The sequence below is a fragment of the Gavia stellata genome, chromosome Z (assembly GCF_030936135.1).
Source record: "Gavia stellata isolate bGavSte3 chromosome Z, bGavSte3.hap2, whole genome shotgun sequence".
NCBI lineage: Eukaryota > Metazoa > Chordata > Aves > Gaviiformes > Gaviidae > Gavia > Gavia stellata.
This window is the reverse complement of record NC_082637.1, coordinates 24,440,717-24,464,985: the sequence shown is the minus strand read 5'-3', so window position 1 is coordinate 24,464,985 and position 24,269 is coordinate 24,440,717. Positions and strand designations below refer to the sequence as shown.

The 24,269-nt window shown below is 36.0% G+C and overlaps 1 protein-coding gene across 1 annotated transcript; it reads left to right on the top strand.

Moving 5' to 3' along the window:
• Positions 1-7: 7 nt before the first annotated feature.
• CENPK (centromere protein K) lies at positions 8-24,049 on the top strand. The gene is made up of 10 exons (XM_059833276.1): positions 8-37; positions 2,417-2,518; positions 4,534-4,590; positions 8,561-8,633; positions 14,251-14,297; positions 15,753-15,835; positions 15,951-16,049; positions 16,325-16,469; positions 20,753-20,806; positions 23,723-24,049. Exons 1-10 carry the CDS (start codon positions 35-37, stop codon positions 23,879-23,881), a joined length of 822 nt encoding a protein of 273 aa, XP_059689259.1. The 5' UTR covers positions 8-34; the 3' UTR covers positions 23,882-24,049.
• Positions 24,050-24,269: the final 220 nt, after the last annotated feature.

The following is a 24,269-nucleotide window of genomic DNA, read 5'->3' as shown; positions in this document are numbered from 1 at the left end:
GCGCTGGTCGGGCAGAGCCGAGCGGGGAGCCGCCATGGTAACGGGCGGGAAGGGGGTGGCTGCCGGCCCCTGCTCCGCGGGCCCCCCGGGCCCCCCTGCTGCCCTGATTACGCCGCCGGGCCGAGGGGGGCTCCTGGATTTCTCTGATGGGGAGGAGCAGCTCCTCCGGAGCAGCCCCCCGGCCGTGGAGCCGGGGCAGCCGCGGCACCTCTGGGGGGCTCGCGACCGTTAGGGCCGCTGGGAAGGGAGCGGGTTGGCCCCTGCGGCCGTGGCCGCCGGCTCTCGCGAGGGAGAAGGCTGTGTTCAGCCCGAGCCTGTGAGGATTAACCTCCTTTCCCGTGTTCTACTGTCGCTGGTGTAGTTCCTGGGTTTATGTCAGGGAGAATGGGAGCTCCCTGTCTAACCTCTTTTGTGATGTTCTTCTTCTGCTTTATTCTTCTCCTGCTTTTATTCTTCTCCTTCTTAAGGTGAATTCCTAGCTTTCTGTCTTTTTTTTTTTTTTCCCCCTATCAGTTTTCCCAGGGCTGCTGTTACTTTCCTGTCTCATCTCTGAATTTCTTCCAGTACTTGATCGTTTTGTATTTGTTAACATGAAACGCTTGCTTATTTGCTTGACTGGCATAGAGCCTACAATGCACACTTGTCCCTGCATGTATTTTTAACCTACTTATGTAGTTCTAAAATGAGGTAAGAAGGAATAAGATGTTGAAACTGGAATACATTAATATTAGTGATGTGCAAAAAAAAAAGTCTTCAGTTTTCAGGTATGGTGTACAAATAGAAATCTCATTTCACCATACAGAAATAGGGAAAACTGCAAGCTACAGGGAGAAAAATCTGAACATGATACTTGTATGTACTTTATAAGGTAATTAACAACACAGTATTAGGGCCCACAAGTCAGTGTGGCTTGCACTACAGAGGCCTGTAGTACCTCCTCCTAATAGGTACATTTTGAAACTTTGTGTAAAATCAGTCATGGAAATTTTGAAGGTCAACTGTAGTAAAATCACTGTAATAATTTAAACATTTTTGGGGTTTTCTTTGCTATGTACTCAGAGATTTGTTTGATATAATGTTTTCATGTTGATGGAGTGTATTATTACAGGGGGGTAGGACTTTTTATTCCATCCCAAGACCCCTTTCAAACTTCCAAACGTTGTATCTTCTTTCACCCTCCCTTTTTTTCTTTTTTGTGTAATTCAGGCCCTCTTAGTTTTGCTGCTGAGCCTTTTTGCCATGATGAAAATTATCTATTCAGCCTTTTTTTGTTTGTTTGTCTCCTTGACATTTTTTGGTCTGAGAAAAAAAGTTCATTGCATTTCAAGACTGCTTAGTTTCTTTATTAGCCTTCTGTGGGGGACTACACTGCAGGCATTTCTGAAGTCTTAATAAATTATGTGAACTAGTTCTCTTTTATGGAGACATTCCAAGAGTCTTAAGAAGATAATGATTTTCCTTTGTAAACAAACTGTGCTTGTTAGACCTTATCAGATCATGGCAATCCAGATTTTTCTAGTGTTCTGTTTTTAATTATTGATGCAACAAATTTGCCAGGAAGGCTTAGTAGAAGTATTGCTACCTTGCAGTTCCCCAGAATACTTCCAATGTTCACTGAGACATTCTGATTTATTTTTTTTCTTAGCCCCTCTGCTATGACATACTTGAACTTTGGAGGTCCTAGCTGAATGTTTCACTCCTTTTAAGTTACTCGCGTTGTCAACATAATTTTCTCTGATGCTGTGTTTTTGTTCTGAAAATGAACAAAAGGTTGAGTTAGGAATTTGTGTATCATTAAGAAGGCAGAGATGTTTATTTCTTCTTTAGATCTTTATGGTTTTAATGTCTCTTTTTGATCTCTAAGTATTTGGCGGTCTTAGTGATCCATTTAAGCATTTTTAAAGGCTTCCTGCACCTTGTACATCTAGGAAATTCCTGTTGGTTGTTTTACCTTAAAAAAAAAAAACAAACCCTTTGAGTGTCATTTTGGCCTTTCTTGTTTTTCCCCCTTAATTGCTGTTGCTATTCATATATCTCTTTATAGATTTAACTAGCATTAAATTTCTGAATTTATATGTTTTCTGTCTGACCCAACAGTTTCTCAAACTTTTTAATTTAGCTTGGGTTGATTTTTCTCTTGGCTGTCCTGGTGCTCTCTTTACTTGGTTGCCTGCATATCTTTCAGGTTCTTTTGTTTGTTTTTCTAGTGTCTTCAAATTTTAGTGTAGTAATATGGTTAGCTGATTTTACTGAACGATTGGGTGCTATCTAGAAATATAGGCGAGTTAACTGAAAGCTTTGGATTCAAAGGGGTTGCTCTGTTACATATTTGACCTGAAGTAGCAGGTATGATTCAGTAGCCTGTTAATAATTATTGTAGATCTACATGATAACTGTTCTATTTGCTTGTTAATAGGCTGAATATTTACCAGAAATCACCAATGACTCCGTTTGTCCTGTAGATGCCAAGGAAGAACTCTTGGATGAATGTGAGAGTATTTGGAAGCAGATGGAAGAGGTATGCAAATCACAAGTGATAGACTAGTTTTGTTGTAAACTTCCCTCGGGATTTTTTTGTTCATCTCCCGTCCTTCACTGAATGCTTATCTCACTCCCTCCAAAGAAACCACCTCAACAAAACATGGAAAAAAAACACTTGTGGGTGAGAAGAAAAGATCTTCAGAAAGACCTAAGGTAGAAGTGCTGACAGGGGTGAAGAATGCCTTGCAGTGTCAAACTTTGTTTGCAGTGTGCTGATGTTATGATTTAGTTAAATAGAATGGGAGTATATGTTAAAACTAGGCAAAATTAAACAATTTACTTGTGTTGCGGTAGTACCAGCAGACTGAGACTTGAGATCCTTCTCTCTTTAGCCTCATACAAGATGGGACTCAACTGCTCTTCACAAGTACTTTGGTTCTTAAAGGAGAGGGAGAATGGGAGGAGAAAGAGGCTTAGAAGGACGATGATGTTAGCATATGCTCATGCAAACTAACAGTTACATCCTCAAGAATAAAATTTATCTCTCTCAATATATGGTCCAGTATGCTAATAATAACATTTTAGAGTGAGTTATTTTTATTTACAAGAATCCCAGGAAAGATAAACTTTTAACAGTTCTGAGGGAATGCTGCGTGTCCTGTAAGATTCTGCTGTGTCTGATGAAAAGTCATGTTCTAAATTACATTTTGAGAATCAATTTTATATGGTATTTATGTTATTTGCTTGAGTTCTGAGTTGTGGATTTAAAGCATTAAAAGTATCAGAAACTGAAGTAAAAATATTTCCAAACTTAAAGTAGAACAAAGTATACAAACCCACAATGCAATAATCTTACAGAATTAGATTTAAAAAGACTAATGTGATTTTTGTTGTTACATGTAAACTTATCTTAATATTAAATGAGTGGCAGGGAATCCTGTATCTAGGTTTCTGAAGTACTGCAATAAGTTATCAACAGAAATTTTATTTGGTGCCAGTTCAGAGGATGTGAACTTTCTTTGAAATTTTCATATTAGAAGGGAAGTTAGAATGTTTTTTTTAATTTGAGAATCTTTAATATTTTGTATCTTGTTCCCAGCATCCCCAAAACAATACAGAAGTGATAATGTGCATTATTTTTGGAAGCTGATAAAAACAGTAGGATTTTTATTACATTGATTGTTGCATCCTGGATGCACACGTTTTAGCAAAAAGTTTAAACAACTAATAGTCATTGAATTAGCTCCTAGGTTATATGGTTTATGATGTAATGTTTCAATGTTTGTGTGTCAGCATTAGCAGTTTTTATTGGAGAAATCCTATATTGTGTTTTGGTTCCAAAATGTTAACAGCAAGGTTTCTGAAGTACTGCTTAGTAGTTTTACTGCTCAGTAGAATACATCCTGCCCTGTCGTAGGGAAGGTTAAATTGCTGACAGTTATAAAACAAGAAAGAGTTTAGCAAGGGTCTTCTGCAGAAGCCTTGGATATCTGTGGTGGCCTGAATTTTGAACTTAATATACATCCCATTGCAGTAATGGGAGCTGATGTAGTGTACTTCTAAAAATCAGCCCGTTTCTGAAGTGTACAGTATATTGCCCTAAATGAGTTAAAACTAAAAATGTGTATTATAATGTGATTGCACTGTTTGGAGAGCCAGAATAGTAGCAGCAAGTGTGTTAGCTTCCCTATTCAGCTTTGTCCATGACTCTCTCTTCCCAGTTTCTCATGTTCTTCATCTGTTCAGTGTCTTTCCCCGTATCAACTTTTCCCTCATAACTTGCCTTTTTCCTCAAATCATACATCTTCTGTTAGCTGCTACTTTTCTACTACTTCTAATTGAAATTCTACTTTTTTACTGTGACTTGATTTCAAAATATTTCTTAATTTGATGTTCTGGGTCAGGCTCTGAGGGGTGTGGTAGGAGCCAAGTCAAAACTCTTTTTTTCCTATATTAAACTACTTTTGTTGGAATTTCTAAGCATTATGTTTCTTTCTTACAAAAGGGAAGAGTAAATAAACGTTGTTTATGTTCTGTTTGTTTTCTACCAAGTGTCAGAGCAAGCTAATGCTTCTAGGAACAGAAACACTGTTAAAATCAGATGCCAAGGTAAGACATTATTTTTTTTTATTCGCCACAAAATACTCGGTTTTCTGTAAAGATATGGTGTATTTCCAAAAGAAGGAAACTAAATTATCTTCATTTACTCTCTAAAGCTTACAGCTTCACTCATTAACCTTGAAGCTTTATTCTAAAGTATGTGTCTAGCAAATACTGAGTTGCGTTTATGTATAGCAAAAAGTTTACATGCAGTCCTGCCACGCAACTGATAAAGGACTAACATAGGCAGTAAAATGGAGGGGTGTGTAACTTCAACACCCATTTGGACTATTTCCTAATCAGTGTTTATGCAAATTGTGAAACTGTATGGATCCCTTTAGTTTTACTCTGTAACTTTGTATTTGCAAATACAGTTGTTCCCCATTTGTGGCTATCATTAAGAAACTGATGTGCTTGAATTAGAAATGAACTGAGTGATGCTGAGTCCTGTATCCCTCAAATTTTGGGGAATGTGCAAAAAAGCAATGCTGGCTCACTGTTTAGTTGTTTGTGAATTCTAAATAGGAATCTTTAAAATAGAATTTATGAGGACCCCAAATTTGGAAAGTGTAAATAGTTAAACATTGGCCTTGTTGGGTGAAATATGTAGGTCTTATAAGACTATTCAGATGGCTAATTTGATACATCACTGAAGAAAAGTGCTCTTTTTGTTAATTATTCAGATGTATATCTGTTAATACATTCAGATGTTTACTATGTAATTACTAACATTTATCTCTTGCTAATAATAAACTATGTTCTAAACTATTATTTAATCAGAATAAATAAATGAAGATGCATATTCAAATGCATAAAATAAAATCTTTTTCTCCTTTTAGGGCTCTGAATAAATCCTATAAGTAGAAATAAATTTTGTGTAATTTTAATTGGGTGTAGACTGAGGTTTTATGTTTCTTTGCAGCTTTACTGAAGATCATGCCCTTGTAATTAATACGTAAACTTTTGAGATATGCTTTTCTTGAAAACTGTCATAGCAAAACAATGATGAAATGGAGTTGCAAAAATGAAGACTAAATTAAGATTGCACTTCATGCTAGAAAATAGGGAGCAGAGGAAAAGGTCATGTTATATCATCTGTCAGCAACTTTCATGGGATCTTATTGCAAATGCCCTGACATAGGCACTTGTATTGACCCAGGGAAACTACAGACCTGTTAGTCTAACCTCAGTTCCTGGAAAAATTGTGGAGAAGATTATACGGGGTGCTATTGAAAGACATTTAAAGAACAAGGCAATCATCAGGCACAGTCAGCATGGCTTCACAAAGGGAAAGTCCTCTTTAACTAATTTGATATCCTTCTATGATAAGGTCACCCGTCTAGTCGATGAAGGGAAAGGCGCTGGATGTAATTTTCCTGGATTTTAGTAAGGCTTTTGATACTGTCCCTGACAGCATCCTTCTGGACAGGTTGTCCAGCTGTGGGACAAGTGGGTTCACAGTGCTCTGGGTGAAGAACTGGCTGAAGAGCAGGGCTCAAAGTGTTGTAGTGAATGGGGCTACATCTGGCTGGTGACCAGTCACCAGCAGTGTTCCTCAGGGCTCAATTCTAGGGCCAGTTCTGTTCAATATATTTATCAATGATCTGGATGGAGGAGTTGAATGTACCATTAGCAAGTCTACTGGTGATACCAAACCGGGAGGTGCTGTTGACTCTCTTGAGGGGCAGGAGACCTTGCAGAGGGGTCTAGATAGATTGAATCTTTGGTCAGTGATTAATGGGATGAAATTTAACATGAATAAATGTCAGATTCTGCACCTGGGACAGAGTACTGCTAGGCACAAGTATAAACTGGGAGAGGAGTGTCTGGAGAGCAGCCCTGCAGAAAGGGATCTGGGGGTGCTGGTTTGACACTAAGCTCAATATGAGTCAGCAGTGTGCCCTGGCAGCCAAGAGGGCAAATGCATACTGGGGTCCATCAAACACAGCATAACCAGCTGGTCAAGAGAGGTGATTATCCTGCTGTATTCAGCGTTGGTGCTATCTTGCCTTGAGTACTGTGTGCAGTTCTGGGCCCCACAATTTAAGAAGCATGTGAAAGTCCTTGAATGCATCCAGAGGAGGGCAGCAAAGCTGGTGAAAGGGCTGGAAGGCATGTCCTGTGAGTAGTCGCTAAGGACCCTGGGCTTGTCTAGTTTAGATAAAAGGAGGCTGAGGGGTGACCATGTTGCTCTGCAGCTTCCTGAGGAGGGGAAGTGGAGAGGGAGGTGCTGAGCTCTTCTCCCTGGTATCCAGTGACAGGATGCATGGGAATGGTTCACAGCTATGCCAGGGGAGGTTTAGACTGGACATGAGGAAGCATTTTTTACCGAGAGGGTGGTCAAACCCTGGAACAGGCTTCCTAGAGAGGTGGTCGATGCCCCAAGCCTGTCAGTGTTTAAGAGGCATTTGAACAATGCCCTCAAAAATATGCTTTAACTTTTGGTCAGGCAGTTGGACTAGATGGTCATTGTAGGTCTCTTCCAGCTGGAACTATTCTATTCTGTTTCCATTGTAGCTGGCAAAGAAGTTATGGGTTTTTCCTTGCTGTTGACCATGTCACTAATGTTCATTCCTTAATCACCTCAAGACTGTAATCTTGCAGTGTACTCTTTGTGGTTTTATTCTTTAAGTTTGGGGACTGATTCTGGTCTATGATGTACTGAATTACTTACATTCCTAGCAAAATATGCTGCTCAGTATATAGGGCATGAGAGAGAGACATCTGATATATGTATTTGCTGTATGTATTTGTCTGTTGAAGAGACAGTCCTTTATTTAAGGTTGCTGAATGGTAGTGTTAATTTATTTGAAAGTTTTTTGTCCAGTTACTGAAATATCCAGAATGTTTCGTGCATCCTTTTTTATCAAGTTTAAAGGAACAAAGAATGAGCTGATGGTATTGTCAACAGTAGTGCTCCATTACAAAAGAGATGACACCACCTGATCTAGAATATAAGAAATATTCGTATGGTATTTATTTCTTTTGGTTTGGGTTTGTTTTCTTTTTCCTTCCTTTTAAAAGTTTGTCTTTTTAAGATGCACAAAGTTAGTTTGAGTACTGAAAAGCTAAGCTGAATTGTCAATTCTTGATATTTTTATTATAAGAACTTGGCTGATGATTCTTAGCATATTTTTCTCTTTTTAGTTGATGAAAAGCTACATGCAATCTGCAGTGCTTTTTATGGAATGCTTGACCATATCAGCATTGCCTTTTGTATTTAAATGTATGCTTAATTTCTTATAAGATTACTTGTAATATGATATCTGAATGTAATTTACAATGTATTTGAAGAAAAATTATAGGTGTAGTCCTCAGTTTCAGGAAGTAGAATAGTAATAATGAATATATTATTTCTTCAGAACGCGGTAAGATATTAAAATAAGTATATTTTTAAAAATCTGTGGTTGCTTAGTTTGGTGTTTATTAGAAAACTTTTTCTGAACTGGTATTTTTTCTTTTTGCTCCTATATTTTCAGTGATTACAGTGAGCTAGAGCACTAGGTCTAAAGCATTTTTAGAGTCCACAGATGTGGTTTTGATAGAAGATATATTTGACTACTGTTTTTTTGGAAGTCAGTCTTTTTGTTTAGTCATCACACATATCAAGCACAATCCATTTACCCTGAAATGTGTATCAACCATGCGTCTAAGGAGGAGTGGGGATGTGAAGTATTGTCATTGCTTCTGGTGGCTCCTCTTCAGTTGTGCTCATTTTCTAATACTACAGAGGAAATTAGGGGAAAAATGCCAACTCTGACTACTTCTGATTTCCCCCTTTTGAAAAAGGAATAAAAATGTTTTTTGATCCCTGCAAGTGGCTTTTTAAATCTTTTGAAGGAATAAGTGGTCTATTGTAATAGATGCTGTTTTGTTTTCTGCTGTATGAACTTAATTGAATTTCTACTCCATTCTGTCTCATTTTACTCCAATGCAACTCAAACACACTTCAAGAGATGCTACTTTTCTTGTTATACAGCTTTCCTTGTTAATGATGCGACTGAAAGCTTTAACAGCAGAATATAATCAATGGCAAAAAAGAAGTCCTGAAAGTAAGTAACTGCTTCCATGTAAGGTATACTCATAAACTTCTGCAAAGTCTGTTTCATCTAGGCATCTTAAACTGTGTATGTATAGAATGTCTGCTAATTGTATTTTCATACTATAACTACTTTAAATACTTCCCACAGTAGCATGTGTTTCACTTCTATATTCTTTTGGCACTTCAGTTCTAAGTGAACTTAGCATTCAAAGTGAATTCTACTATAACTTAATGTTATGATTCTTGACAAATAAATGCATGATTCATACCACCATTCATCAGTCAGTTAAATGGAAAAATAACTGTTAGCAGATCTCCTAACAGGTTCATTGTGCTGTTAACCTCCTTCAGGTTTCTCCTTTCTGTGATTATTTCTTCTCCATCTTTCATCTCTGTTGCCTTTTTAGGACAGAAATACTTTGGCAAAGAATTTTGTCTTCATTTTGTCTTTTAAGAAGCTGATATAATTTCTTATCTTTGCAAATATGGCTAATAAACTAACAATAATTTACCCAGACATATTTTTAACCATACCTCCTTTGATTTTCTTTTTTAATACTTCACAAAATTGTGTTGTATTATGAGGTACTAGCTGAAGCTTTGAAGTAAACCTTTAGCGGTAAGCCCATTACACCATAATAAAATATCTAGCTTGGATTTAACAGGAGTCAGAGATTTCAGGTCAAGAAAAGGTGGTAAAAGACACTTCAGTTTATTTTAACAACACAGAATCCCGATCACTTACGAACCTGAGAAGCACAAGCACTGACGAGTGGTAGCTCTTATATTTGTTAGGCATTATCAGTCAAATGGTGTCAGTTCCTCAGTTCTTCAAAATTCTTGTTGTACGTAAGCATCAGTGCTGACTGATTGAACTCTGTTGCAAGGCTGATGTGGCCAGACACAGAAAATAAAACCATTCAGAACCTAAGTGTGAGTAAAGTAATCTCTTTTTTCAGATGTCCCATTTGGAGACTCCTAAAACAGTTCACACTACACTATTCATTAGTATTCTGGTAGCACTCACTGTTAGAATCTGTTAGCACCTTTGAACCCAGTAAAACTTACTACTTTTACTAATTGACCCATTTGACTACTTTTATGCCAGAAGAAGCTTGTTTTTAGTGTTTACAAAATGATAGAAATGTGTTTCAGACAGCAAATGGTGATTTCCAATATTTTGTCATCTGGCCAAATTGAAACGCCTCTTCAGATGAACATTAAAGTCACTTCTCCAGCTTCTTTCAAAGTTCATGTACTTGCTGCAAATTGTGCTCAAGTAATAGGAGCTGGAAAAAAAAATTTCTTCCTTCTTACAAATACATATTGTTGCTTTATTATCATAAATTCATAGTTCATGTGCTTTGTAAGCCTGTCTCTAAGAATGCTCAGCCTCAAATGCTTCTTAGAGGGCTGTGCAGCAAAAGTATGACATTGAATAAATTTGGGAAATACTGGTTCTTGTCTGCTGCTCACGTGTAAGCTGCTGGCTTAAAGCAAATGAATTGAGAGCACTTAAAGTTTTTATCTGGGTAAAAAACCTGGAGATGTAAGGTTTCCTTACTAAAATATCTGATTATTTTAAACTTTAAGCTATTTGCCTAAAAATATTCTTGGGGCTTGACCTATTTTTATTGGCTTGCTGACTTGCTTTGCTCAACCATTCTTACTAGTTCCCAGGTGATAAGATTTATTATTAGAAGTCTTAATTTTGTACTAGAGAAATTATCTATGCAAATAATTTTTTTGCAGACAAAGCTTTGCTTTTTTGGTTACCTTTCTGAGGGAAGGAAAAAGAAGTTGCTGCTAAGAACTTGAACAGTTATACTGCTTCTGTGAAAATGAAGAGTCTACTGTGCTTAATCTTTTCTGTCCACCTTGGCCCCTTTCTACCTACTGTTTGTTTTGAAGGAGGAATTACTTAATTGAAAGCACTGTCTGACTTTATTGAAGTACGAATAGCAGAAATACTAATTTTATACAATTTACTAATAGAACATGAATGTCAGGCTGTCTTCTTACTTTGGTTTCTGCTTTTAGTAATGGCCAGATCATTTTTTGTAAATGAAGGCCTGTCAGCATTTCAATTTTAAACCTTATTTTCAGAGGTTATAACTTGGCAGTTCTACGTTTCTTTGGGCACAATATTGGCAAACAGACTTGAATCCACAATGCAAATTTTATTTTTGCAAAGCTTTTACTTCAGTCTCTTGTTCTTTCTCAATTTCTGGTACTATTTATGTAGCTCTAGAGCTGCTAAATCAGCTGAATTAAAACTTTAACAAGCATTTGGCTCATAAAAATAGAATTTAACTTTTACCTTTGCAGAATAAGGAAGTGGAAACAACCGTATTTTAAACCATATAAAACAGTTGTGGTCTCTGCATAATTCCTATTTTTCTTTGCAAAATATCAGTATTCTGCCAAATTCCTCTTATTTTAATAGGAGTTTCTGTATAAACATGTGCATAGAAGTTGCTTTTACATTCCTAGCATCTGGTAGTATTTTGCTTAGTAATTATACTATGTATCACTAGGCAATTCTGTCTGACATTTGATTTTTGCGAGTGTAGTGATTCATAACTGAAACAGCTTTAACTGGTAGTAGATGGAGCAACCTGTGTTCTTTACAGTAGCAGTTGCCATAAATGTGTTGTCCCAGTGTCTTAGATCTGCACTGTTCCTTCACTAAATTAGGGTTAGTGATTTCTTTCCTAGGAAAATGTGGCCTCCTATTCTGATAATCACACAATATGAATATTGAATGAGAAGCACATACTCTGGATTAGGTATCTAAAAATGAAGAAGTGTTAGAAACCAATAGTAGAAATTGATATTTCCAGGTAGCGAGTGCTCACAATACGGAAGAGTTGTATGGGTTTCTTCGAATATGCCAGTGAATGTGAATAAAAGCACACCAATGAATTTTATCATGTGCATGTAGGGTATTCATGTCTTTAAAGAAATCTTGCTCTAATAATAGCACAGACCACCACCTCCCGCAGCTCTTAAACATAAGCTTAATTTGGGAGTGTTCTACTCAAATTTTGTGTCAAGATTTAGAGACAGTAATTCTCTAAGTAAAAGGGATTGTATTGTCACATATAATTGAATGCATTTTGAACTCAGTAGTTTTCATAAAATACCATGTTGGAAGGGACCTCAAGGATCATGTGGTCCAACCTTTCTTGGCAAAAGCACACTCTAGACAAGATGGCCCAGCACCCTGTCCAGCCAAATGCTTGAAGTGCCCAGTGTTGGGGAATCCACCACTTTCCTGGGGAGATTATTCCAATAGCTGATTGTTCTCATTGTGAAAAATTTTCCTCTTGTGTCCAGTCAGAATATCCCCAGGAATAACTTGTACCCATTATCCCTTTTTCTCCTTTTCCCTTTTCCATGTGACTGCTTGTAAAATGGGAGTCTCCTTCTTCTTTGTAGCCACCCTTTAAATACTGGAACATGGTGATAAGGTCTCCCCTAAGGCTTCTTTTCTCAAGGCTGAACAAATGCAGTTCTCTCAGCCTTTCTTCACATGGTAGGCTTCCCAGTCCTTTGATCATCTTTATGGCCCTGCTCTGGACCCGCTCGAGCCTGTCCCCATCTTTTTGTAGAGCGGGGAGCAAAACTGAAGACAGTGTTCCAGGTGTGGCCTGACAACTGCTGAGTAGAGTGGGATAGTGACTTCTTTATCTCTGCTGGTGATGCCCTTGTTGATGCCACCCAGCATCCTGTTGGCTTTCTTTGCCGCAGCAGCACGCTGTTTGCTCATATTGAGCTTGTTGTCCACCAGGACCCCCAGGTCCCTTTCCACGGAGCTGTTCCATGGACGGGTAGATCCCAGCCTGTGCTGCACTCCTGGATTTTGTTTTCCCAGGTGCAAGACCTTACATTTATCCTTGTTGAACTTCATAAGGTTCTTGTGAGCCCACTCTTCCAGCCCATCCAGGATTTCCTGCAGGGTGGCTCTCCCTTGCGAAGTGTCCGCTTCACCACTCAGTTTGGTATCATCAGCAAACTTCATCAGGTTACACTTGATCCCCTCATGCATATCACTTATGAAGATAGATATTGAAGAGCGTTGGCCCGGTATCGATCCCCAGGGGACCTCACTGGTGACAGGTTGCCAGTTTGAAAAGGAACTATTTACCACCACCCTCTGGGTGCAGCCTGTCAGCCAGTTCCCCACCCACCACACAGACTGCTTGTCTAGACCATAATACATCAGTTTCTCTAGGAGGAGGCTGTGGGAAACCGTATTGTCTACCTGGATTCCTCCAAGGCTTTCAACATCCACTGCTTGCCCCACATCAGCTGAGCAGGTTACTTTGTCATGGACCAGGTTTGTCAAGCACTATTTGCCCTTGGTGAATCCATGCTGGCTTTTCCCAATCACATGCTTCATTTGGCTTGTGATATCCCCCAGAAAGATTTGTTCCATAACTTCCCCAGGGACTGAAGTAAGTCTCATGGGCCTATAATTTCCTGGATCCTCCTTTAAGACCTTCTTGCAGATGGGGGTGACATTAGCTTTCTTCCAGTGTTCTGGGGCATCCCCTGATCTCCTGATTTTCACTTCAGAACAAACACTTAGTGCTTTTAAAACTACTACTCTAAGGCTTCTCAAAATTTGTGGAGATAAAAACTGTAAAATTACTTACCAAAAAAGTACTTTTATAAATTTATGAAACTGCCTGTATTGTATTTAGGACATATTTAATGCTTTTATAAGAGGGTTAAGGGTTTTCCTTTTTGTTAAAGGAAAAGCTTTTCCTTGAAGTAACTATTTTTGTTAAGATTAGAGATTTGGAGCTGAAGCTTGGATGAAAATTATCCCTGTCATATTAAGATTTAAATCTGTTAAAAAGTAGCTTTCATTTATCCTGTTAATAGAAAGATTCAAATGCTTCACTTTTGAAAAAGTCATATATTTATGTAGATCCTGCAAGTTGACAATGGAACTGAGAACTGATTGGAGTCCACTGGAGGCTACTAAATACAACAATTCACTTTTTATTCAGAAAACCCATGAGCCATAAATTACTGTATTTTGCAGAAGCACTCTGGGGAAATATTACTACATCCTTAAATAGTGTTGCTCAGGTTTGGAGTTGGGATATTGGCCTTGCTGGGCATTTCATCTTCCTACATGTAGCTGTTCTTGCGAACAGTAAGGATGGTGACATTCTTTTTAAGTTCTTTAAATCTGATAGGTTTTGCAATCCTGATCAAGTATTTGGGAGACTGTTTAACAAGGAGTTGGAAGACTGGAAGAATTTGATTGCCTACATTGGTAATGTTGATGGAATCCCTTCCACTGAAAAAATCAGGCTTGCTTATCTTGAAGTATGACTGTACTTCGCATTTCAATATTATATGCCTGAGCTAGTTCAGGTATGAAAAATAATGCAGAAACATTAACCCTGCACTTTTTTCAGTCTAATTTAATTTGCTGAAAAGTGACAATAGGTTAGCTCAGCAGAACACAACAGAATGTTATTGAACTGCTGCTGACAGCCAAGCTAGTTTTTTAGAGACTACGTGAGTTTCTCTCTAGCCCGGCTGCCTTTCAGTATAAAATAGTCTACGTCATCCAATGCAAAAAACCAATTCATTTTATTTTTCAGTAATTTCTACCAATCCAGATGTACTGTTAGCATTAGGAAAAGAAGAGGTAAGTCTCTCTCTCTCTTTTTTTTTTTTTTTTTTTTTTTTCTTTTTTTTGTTAAGAGATAATAAAATTTTGTTGGAAAAAAAAAATTAAGACAGTAAATACAGTTGCTGCATTTTCCTATGACTACTCCTGTGATGGACTACTGCTAAGATACTGTGTGTGTTTCTTCAGGCATTGTTGTTCCAATGTTTTTCTTCCCCTGTATTGCAACTACTAAAATTTCCTAGTTGTAATGAATGATCTTTTAAACAAGAGTTTTTGTATATTGCATTTCATACTTGATATAAAATAGTGTAACATTTTATGTTACACTGAAGAGTCAGTATTCTTAGTTCTAGAGTTCTGTGGAAATAATTTGCAAATATTTTATTGAGTTGTCCCAGACTTGGAACAAAGAGCAAATAAAGAATATGTTAGGAGTAGCATTACACAATATTGATTGGACATTGGTATGCAACATGACCTGAGAATATTCCTGTGGCTCTGGTTAAAAAAAAACAAACAAACAAACAAACAACTTTTTGGTTTTCTTCTTCCTGGCAGCTTTCCTCCTTCTAATAACGCTCACAACAGGGAACCCAACTGCTGTTAAGAGTCACTATTAACAAATTGTTTAGTTACACGCTTTCATTTGACTGTTGCTGTGGCATATTTGATATGATATCCCATTTTGTGGCCTATTTTGTTGACGATTCCAGGTTTTTTTCAGATGTTGCATCTATAGACCACACTTGCTTCTGTACAGTATTTTCACAATTTTTATGTCTTTGAGCGAAATACAAAAATGTTCATAGTTTATATGGAAGGTGACAAAATACATTCAAATCATAGGTTTGTATTAAAACAATGTAAACTATTAGAAATACTGCTTTGTAGAACATAATGCACTAATGAAAGACCCTGTCCATTAAGAGTCCCCTATCTTCAGCAGCGCATATAGCTTCTGGCTGCAGTAGTTTTATTTTTCCCTCTTTCCTCTCCCAAATATGTCTACATCACTGATGACCATTTAATTCATGGACGGAATTAGTCTTTCTTTGCAGCATTTTTGTTTTCTGAGTGCTATACATTTTATGTTTGTGCAATTAGCATGGATTCATTGTTGCAATTAGCTGCAATGATTTAGACAATGCAGCCATGGTGCTGTAGATGTTTTCTCCTCAGTCTTTCATCAAATGAGCAGTTTATGTGTGTGCTCCATAATCTGCTTCAAGAAAAATCGACTATGTTGTTTTACAGAGCTTATAAGATACTAATGAGCAACTGGTGACAGTAAAATTTTAAATAGCTCTAACTGGATTTAAAAATAGTGTGTCACTCTATAGCCATATTTCTTAAGAAATTACAGATAATTTTGGCCCTCTTTACCAGATTTACAGATGTAACCTTATATAGAACAAATACTACAGACTGAGATATCTGCAAACTGTAGGTTTATCTTTACTTTTATTATAGTTGCAGAAAGTAAAGAATGATCTTGAAATGGTGCTGTCAACAGTTCAGTCAAAGAATAAACAACTGGAGGAAGATCTGAAAAGGTAATACAATAATTTGGACTTAGGAATTTTGTAAGTTTTTTTACCACATTTTTTTTTGACTGTCCAGGAAAACTGTTTATCTGTTATGCCATTTCCTACTTTTCATGTTTCAAAGAGAACAGCAGTGGCATGAGGAACAGGAGCAGATACTAGATGTTCTTAATGGAATCGAAGAAGAGACAAAAACCCAAGTTGAACAACTTTCCATAAAAAGGTATTTCTACAGTGTTGAGATTTTATATTGAAGAATTTAAATATCAACAAGAGCAAATGAGCAAACAAACTTTTAAAACATACTCCTTGTTTTGTTAACTAGATCAAATAATAACTCAGTAATCCGTATGCGAAACATGGAAAATTTTGCTACTTATATCCTGTGATTCAAGATGTTGAACTTATAACAATAGAAAATACGGGATTTTTTTTATGTAAGAACTTTTTAATCATTTTATAGAATTTCATATTCTATTGCCATGTTTTTACTATTAGTTTGGATACTAGAGCATTTCATGAACTGCAAAATAAAATGTTGAAACTAAAGATATATAAGGAAGAACTCTTGAACGCACTGGGTGAATTCCTTGAAGAACATTTTCCCCTTCCAGAGAAAGGTGGAAGTACTAAAAAGAAGAAGGTAAGATTTTCTTAATAGCTATTAAATTTGGAATGTTCAATTTCTATTTAAATAGATGCAGTATCTTTTTAAAGTCGCTAGCATAGAATCTGCAGTTATATTTTGAAATAAGAATAGTTTTTACAGCTGATCTTTATGTTTATAAACTGATATTTTTCAGATTGGTTTATATTTTTAAGGCTGTTCCCAGCTGGATGTTTTCTTTTTTTAATGCATATATCCTTTACCCAATGACATGTATAGCAATGTATTGTATTTCTTACTGAACTGTAAGTTGTGCCAAATTTGGAAATGGTGAGGGGTTCAGTCTGAATTGTTCCATTTTCTTTTTTACTGGACAAGGCAAATGGATCCATATTTTTCTTGGCAAAGCAATTTTTAATTGTCTAACAATGTTTTTGGAACAATAATAAGGACAAGTGTTTATAATTACAGTGTAGTTTGGAATGTTAACCATCAGTTTCTGTTCAGGCAAACTGGGCCAAAAATTATCTTAAAACTTGAGGGGAAAATAGGCAGTCAGGGAGTATTTTGCATAATAAATTCAAAGTCTGCAGTAAAAATAAACCTTTTACCACTACTATTTGAAAGAATAGCTCAAAAAAGCTACAAAAAAGGCAGGGGTTGATTTTGATTTCAGACACACTTAAGAATACAGAAACAGGAAGGATTTCTTTAATTAATTCCCTGTTATTTCAGACAACAACATAATATAATTTCTTTAATATTATCACTGAGCTCCATATTAAAACTAATTATTTTTGTTACTACTGTTTCTATTGGGGTTTATTCTAGTACCTCAGTAGTCTGGTTAGAAACTAACTTCCAGTTTAAATTTATTCATGTCTAACACAGATCCGTGTATTCTTACGCCAGTATTGTCCTTAGAATAGCTCTTTTTCTTTCTTGTCTTTATTCCTGCTGATTTATTTATAGATAGCAGTCTTATACCCTCTATATTTATTTGTTTTGGTAATTGAACTAGCAAAGCTTTCTGGTTCTTCTCCTGTAAGATAACATTTTTCAATTCCCTGGCTTATCCTAATAATACCCATTTTCTATATTTGCTTCCACTTGGATTCATCTTTTTTGGAACCTGGTAAAAACCAGTATTATAAACAAAACTACTAGCTCACAGTCATCACAAAAGCAACTGATTACACCCTTGTCTTTCTCTTCCTGTTAGTTCCAACTGATGAACCCTGAGATTTTAAATTAAAAGAAAAGAATATTGGTTTTGCACAGAAGTACATATTTTGCACATAAAAATACCAAATGGATCCTTTGAGGCTTGATGTCCATTTTCAAAGTCTTATTCAACCATCTTCAAACATCCTATTCTATTATGTCTTAGTTCTTCTGCATATTGGTGCCTTCCTGTTTCCTGCTATTACTAAATATGATACATTTTGTTCCAGCATTAAGAAATCAAAGCTTCAGGGATTTAATTAACAGTCATCTTTCAATCATGTATTTCCTGATTTCAGCCTGATATTTGCTGGTTCTTATTGATCTTACAATTGTTCTAGGACATGCCTCTTCAAACACTAATGACTTTCCCAGATGCATTTTAAGCGATTGTACATTTTTCCCATATATATATGAGAGAATTACTTCCTTAAAAATATATTTCCTATAATGAGATGCACCAATTTATTTGTTCCCATTTGTGTGACGTCATAGAAAAATATAGGCTGGAATTGATCTCTGGAGATCTTCCATTCCAACACCATCATCAAGGTAGCACGAATGTCAAAGTTGGATTGAGTTGCTCATGGTCATAGCCAGCTGTATTTTAAATATAAGAAACAGTGAATTCATGTGTGTGTTTCAGAATTCTGAGGAAGATTTTTATGTAAAATCTCCCACCCCAGAGCAAAATCAACTGCTTGAAATTTCTCAGCCTCTGTTATACTGACTGTCGGAAATTCTCATTAGCTATCCTGCCTTCATCTTTCTTCCATGCAATTTTCCTTATTAAAATCTAAAGAAAAAAGTAATCACCCAAGGTGTTTGGGATTAATCAACCTTCCTGCACTCACAGAAGGTTACCCTTCTATGTTTTTTATTTTTCTTAAATGTAAAATTTATTTTGATAAATTTCCAAGCAAGGTCGCATTTCCTGAACTCTTAAACACAGTCTGTTTTCTGACAAGCCTTTTTCTTTCTTTTCACTTCATGTCAATTCATAGCTTCTTCTATGTCTTTTGACTCAGTTGGATCTCAATGGCTCAACTGCAGGTTCCCTGTTTTTTGCATTTAAGTGATAAACTGTGAAGGCAGGAGAGACAGCCATTTTCACCTATCTTGTTTTCTTTATTGTGTCAGAAATACAAATTGTCAGCATTAGCAATGAAATTTGCTGCTACGTTGAACAGGAACACATTATTCACATCTATTATCAGCTTGGTTCAATACTCTGGAAGCACCAAACTCTTAACTCTGTACATCAGTAATGTTGTTTCACTTCATGGAAATTTCTTGTGTTCTCATAGTTCTGTGTGAGGGCAAATGTGTGGGGCTGATGTCTGTAGGGCGCGGCTCCAGAGTAGTGTGAACTGCTCCAAGCCTCACTGTTCTGGTTCCACCCTCCTTTCACCAGGCACCTGCTTCTGGGATTGGGGGTGGGAGGGACGATTGAATCACAGCAGCCCAGGTTAGCTTCTGTTGCCATGGCCCAACACCTTTAGTATAGGTAGCGACTGAGGTAAGAATTATTTTGCATTTTAAATCTCAGATTAAAAAAGCCACATTTTTTTTCAAGATACAAAGTATGAGAAGTCGTATGTTGAGGAATATTCTTTATGCTAACCTATCTCATGGAAGGGAGAGGAAGGAGCCTTTCAGGTTAAATAAATGCTGAGCATCCTGCTTAAAAGTGACTTTGTAAGCATTAATCAATTACAGGTACTTATTATATTGGTGATGCTTAAAATATGTAAGTAATATAATTTTACAAAACACCATATACAATGTGTATTACAAACCTAGCAAAGTAAGTTTGCTAGTTCTGTGACCTCTTTACACTAATAGCCTTGGGATTTTATTCTTTGTGTATCAGTTTTAGTAATTGCTGAAGTAGTAACCTAATTGCAACTTTGAAACATGAATATTGAACCCACTACCTAAGTTATGAAGTAATATTTTTGGCCAGGGAAATACTGAGGCTACAACATATCTTCATGATTGCTCCAAGAAAGCTTTTGCAGTTTCTTAGTGTAGATTCTATTTCTTCAGCCTAGTATCAAGATAAAGGCACAAAGATAGGTGTTATTGAGCCCTAGCTCCATGGTTTGCAAGGTTTCCGTCGAGCTGGCAGTATGTCCCCCTTGTGGCTTTCTGAAGGTGAGAATATTAAGAACTGACTGGAAAAAAGGAGACAGAACGTGCCTTTCACAAATTCTTCTTTACTGCTTCTATTCTTCTGATCCCGAAGTAGAGTTGCTATAAGGTGCCGCACAACTGTTAATATCTTAGACTTAAGTTGACGTATTCAGCAGCAGTGCTGAGTAAGCAGCCACCAATGCTGTATTATCTCCTTTATTTTGTTGAATGTGAAGTGGGTGGGGAAAAAAGATACAATTGAAAAATGAAAGAATCAGGTTCACCCTGCAATAACACAAGCAGTTTGTTGGCATTGCTGCCTAAGGAATCCATATCAATTTATAGGCAAATGGCTTGATTTGCTTGCTACAAATGAAAACAAGCAATTTTCTAATGGTATTTTAATAAGGACTTCTTTTCCAAATTTTTAATGGTTCTATTTCTTAAGCTTGGCCAATTCTTTCAGTTGAAGTCAGAGTAAGAGTAAACAAATATTCATCAGTAAATCATGAAAAAATATTAAGGCACTAGGAACTGAAGTCTTGAGCTGTGTCGAATTTGCATTGTAAAGATTTTTCTAAAGTTCATGAAAACCAGTATTTTTTCCTAACAGATCATATTCGTAGAATGTTTTCCACTGTACTACATTATAAATATGATGTACTTGGTTTTATTTAAATGTAAACCCAGATAGATATACTATGATTGCTTAAGAGTAATCTTTTTTAAATAATTCAAAAAATGTTACATTTTAAGTGTATAACATTGAACTGGTAGATGAATGATTTAAATGCTACTTTGTATTTCTGTTATGACTAAATCTAAGTAAAAGTCTTCATCTGTTGTGTACAATGAAATCAAATAATTGTGTGATTATTTTTCTTTGTCAGTTAACATTTTTCCTGACTATTTAGTTTTGTTTTTTGTTAATTTGGATGGGGGGATGGTTATCTTTGCAGAATTCTTCTGAAGAGCCAGCTGTAGAACTGATAACACTTCATGAAATTTTAGAGGTAAGGTGGTTTTGTTATGTAGAGATTTGGGGGATTTTCCAACACTTAGATCTGATCATAATGATAAGACAAATAAGAGTCTATGACAGACAGTTAAGATAACATTCTTAAACATTATACTTTTCAGTTAGTTATGTCAGATTTCTGTTTTAATTCCTATCAAACTAAAACCCCAATTTTTTTACAAGAGATGTGGCAATAATTTAGGTAACTAAATCTTCAGTTTAAGTGGGAGAATTATTATCCCTTATTTCTTAATTTTATAATTATTAAAGAAGTTTTATGAGCCTTAGTGGCTCATATTAGGGGAGACAAATGCTATGCTTAACAAAAAATTGAATTGTTCCATTTCATGCTATATTTTGTACTGTTTCAATAAAAGTATTTCTGAAATACAATGCAATAGCAGGTATAGAAGGACCAGTGTAGTGTAGTGTCATGTATTAACTGGATTCCTCATAAGAGGAAATCAATGAATCTGATTCATGCATTTCTAATTGATTTTATAAGTATGCCAGCATTGCTCAGTGTGTATTTTTAATCACAATGCAATTTATTAATTTGAATTGCAAAATATAATCTTGAAAGAGCATTAAAAATCTTTTCACTAGCACTGTTCCTTCTTGTCTTAAGTGTAGCACTTGAAGTGAAATTTCCTATTACTCCTCCATCCTCACTCTTCAGACAGTTGTAAGCATCTACGTGTAAGACCTCCGTAGGGAAAAAGTTTTTTCCTGAGGGAAACTTGATGAATAACAACTTTCTGGTATTAAGATGCTATGATCTGGTCACTATGACATTGTTGTGCTTAAGTTTAAAGTCCAGACCCTGGGCTTACCTCATCAAAATCGTTTTCACATGCTTCAAGTATCTCAGCATGCCTGTTAATGCCAAATTAGGCAGAGTTTGAAAACAGATCAGAATTTAAAATAGTCATGTTTTCTATGGAATTAAAATTTTAAAGTTCTTCAAATGCTTTAAAATTGCCCTTTATATTTTTCTGGTATTGTTAACCTCCTCAAAATGTGAGCACATCCAAGTAATGTCTGATTTCCATTTGGAAGAACATACTACTTCCAAAAATCCAGACTTATTTTTAATTTTAACTATCTTGGCATAAACTGTCAATGTCCCTTATCTTTGTTTTATGGGTTTGTTTTTTTTTTTTGTTGAGCAACTTAGTTCTAGCTTCAAGTGCCTGTTAAATTTCAAAACTGTTTTCTTAGATACAGATAATAGTTTCTTAGAGACAAATGCAAAGTCATCTTTGTATTACAGTTACAGATTTAGGATTTGCTGTTGTACAAGTGTAATTCACTCACAGAATTACAATCAGTGCATGTATTCCTAACCATGTCTCCTCAATCTCCATGTGTTTGTTTGTTAAATAATGAAAGTGTACATTTTTAATAAATCCACTTTGACAAGCTAGGTGTATACATTTATATCATTTAGGTATATCAGTACCTTCTTCATTAAATTAGCGTAAGTAGTAAGTGAGCAGTAAACTCTTTTCTCATGCAAACCTCAGAATTTTTATTATATTTCTTTTTATTCCAGTAATGACCTGTAACTTCTTACAAATGTAGTAATTCTTTTCCTTTCAAACAGTTTGAGGGTTGTTCCTTTCTGATTGAGAATTTAGTGAACTAGTTTAAGATTTGAAAGACTGTTTACAGTATTGGGGCAGATAAGTACAAAAGACATAAACTGGAACAATTCTTTGGAATGTTCTGAAACAAAAGCAATGGGTGAAAAAAGGGTGAAAATTTTTTTTTTAATAGCAATGGGTGAAAATAGAGTAAAGTCTGGTAGGGAGGATTTTGAGTTTTTCTTTAGCAGTAGAAAGGCAGACAGAATACTTTGTACCTACTGAAACTGGGAAAGCTATAATATTTAGAAGCTCTGAGTAGAAAGATGAAATATCTGGGATGAATAAAGAGAGCACCATGGGATGGGTAAGATTATTTAATCTGTAATGTCTGCAGTATTCCCCCTGAGTAATATTATGAGTTCATAAACATGGTCTCCAAACCTAGAAAAAGAATGTCAAAACTGATCTTTGTTTTTAACTCCATTAACTAATTCTATATTTAGATAAGGAACAAAGGAGAAGTAAGGAAATATCAAGAGGAGCTGAACTGTTGTAAGGTGCTTGTCGTGCCCAGACAAGAAGTGTTATTAAGAATTTGGATAATCCATTTAAGAGATGAACAAAAAGATTCAATGTGCAAATGTAGTAAAGTTAAACCAGGACTATGATGTTTAACTTTTCACAGGTGCAAACTCATTTATTTCTAACACTACCTACAGCAGGACACAAAATACAGGAAAAAGAATTCTTCTCAATCTAAGAAAACAGGGGGGGTTTTTTAGCTTATTAGTGAGATGAAAGTTAGAAAAATTGTAAGATGGACATTCTTCTCTGCTAAAATCTAAAAGAATGAAGGAGAAATACTATTTGTTGACAGTAAGTCACTATAGTTTTGAGGCAAGTCATTCCCAAAAATCTAGCTTTCCCTTTTATTTAATGCTTTTAATCTTAAATTAACAGATACTGATTTAAAGATTAACTATATAAGGATTTACCACCGTCATGTTCAGGTTTTTTTAGGCATTTACACTTATACTGTCTAAAATCCACTAAGAATTTTTGACCAATTGTGAAAAACTTAGTCTGGATAAAAGGAGAATTCTGGTTATTATTTTTTCATCAAAAAAGATGTGATGAAGTTAATTGGAAGTTCTTTGTTTAACTTCTACCTTGAACAGGTCTTGTACTTCACCTGTAGTCTTGTATTTCTTATATTGCCTACATAAGTGTCTAATTACAATCATTTGTATAAATTTGGTTAAAGGAGATAAAAATCTAGCCATTTTGTTAATTTCCTAAATCTTATCCTTTTGGTCTTCCAGATTCTTATAAAGAAATTAATGAGCACACCGCATGAACCCTATGTAACAATCAATGACTCATTTTGGCCACCTTATATTGAGTTGCTGCTGCGATACGGAGTTGCCCTGAGACATCCGGAAGATCCAAACAGAATACGCCTAGAAGCCTTTCACATGTAGCAAAGTGAAAGCATGTTGTTTTGTTTACATTAAAAGAAAACAAAGCACCAGTACTGTTACTTAAGGGCTAAGACATACTTAGGTTTTATGATAAGCTTTTTTCATATCAGCAATGTCTTCTTGTTGGGTGATGATTCTTTTCTTATTAAATAAAGTGTGTATTTGGTCAGAGTATGAAATATGAAAAAAGAAAAATTTCTACTTTTAACTGCTCACAGTTACAGTTGGCTTTCAGTTTTACGGCAAGTGATGCCAAGATTTGCATTATGGAGGGTTTATTCAGCAGCTTTAATAAGATGCAAATTCAGGTATGTATTGGGTCTGGGTGAGATGGAGTTTATTTTCCCCATAGCAGCTCTCATAGTGCTGTGCTTTGTATTGGTAGCTA

Bases quoted from the DNA above. Each gene is read 5' to 3' on its own strand.
- CENPK (XM_059833276.1), top strand. The intron at 15,836-15,950 runs GTAATACAATAA...CATGTTTCAAAG, and splicing joins CTGGAGGAAGATCTGAAAAG to AGAACAGCAGTGGCATGAGG. The intron at 16,470-20,752 runs GTAAGATTTTCT...TTATCTTTGCAG, and splicing joins GAAGTACTAAAAAGAAGAAG to AATTCTTCTGAAGAGCCAGC.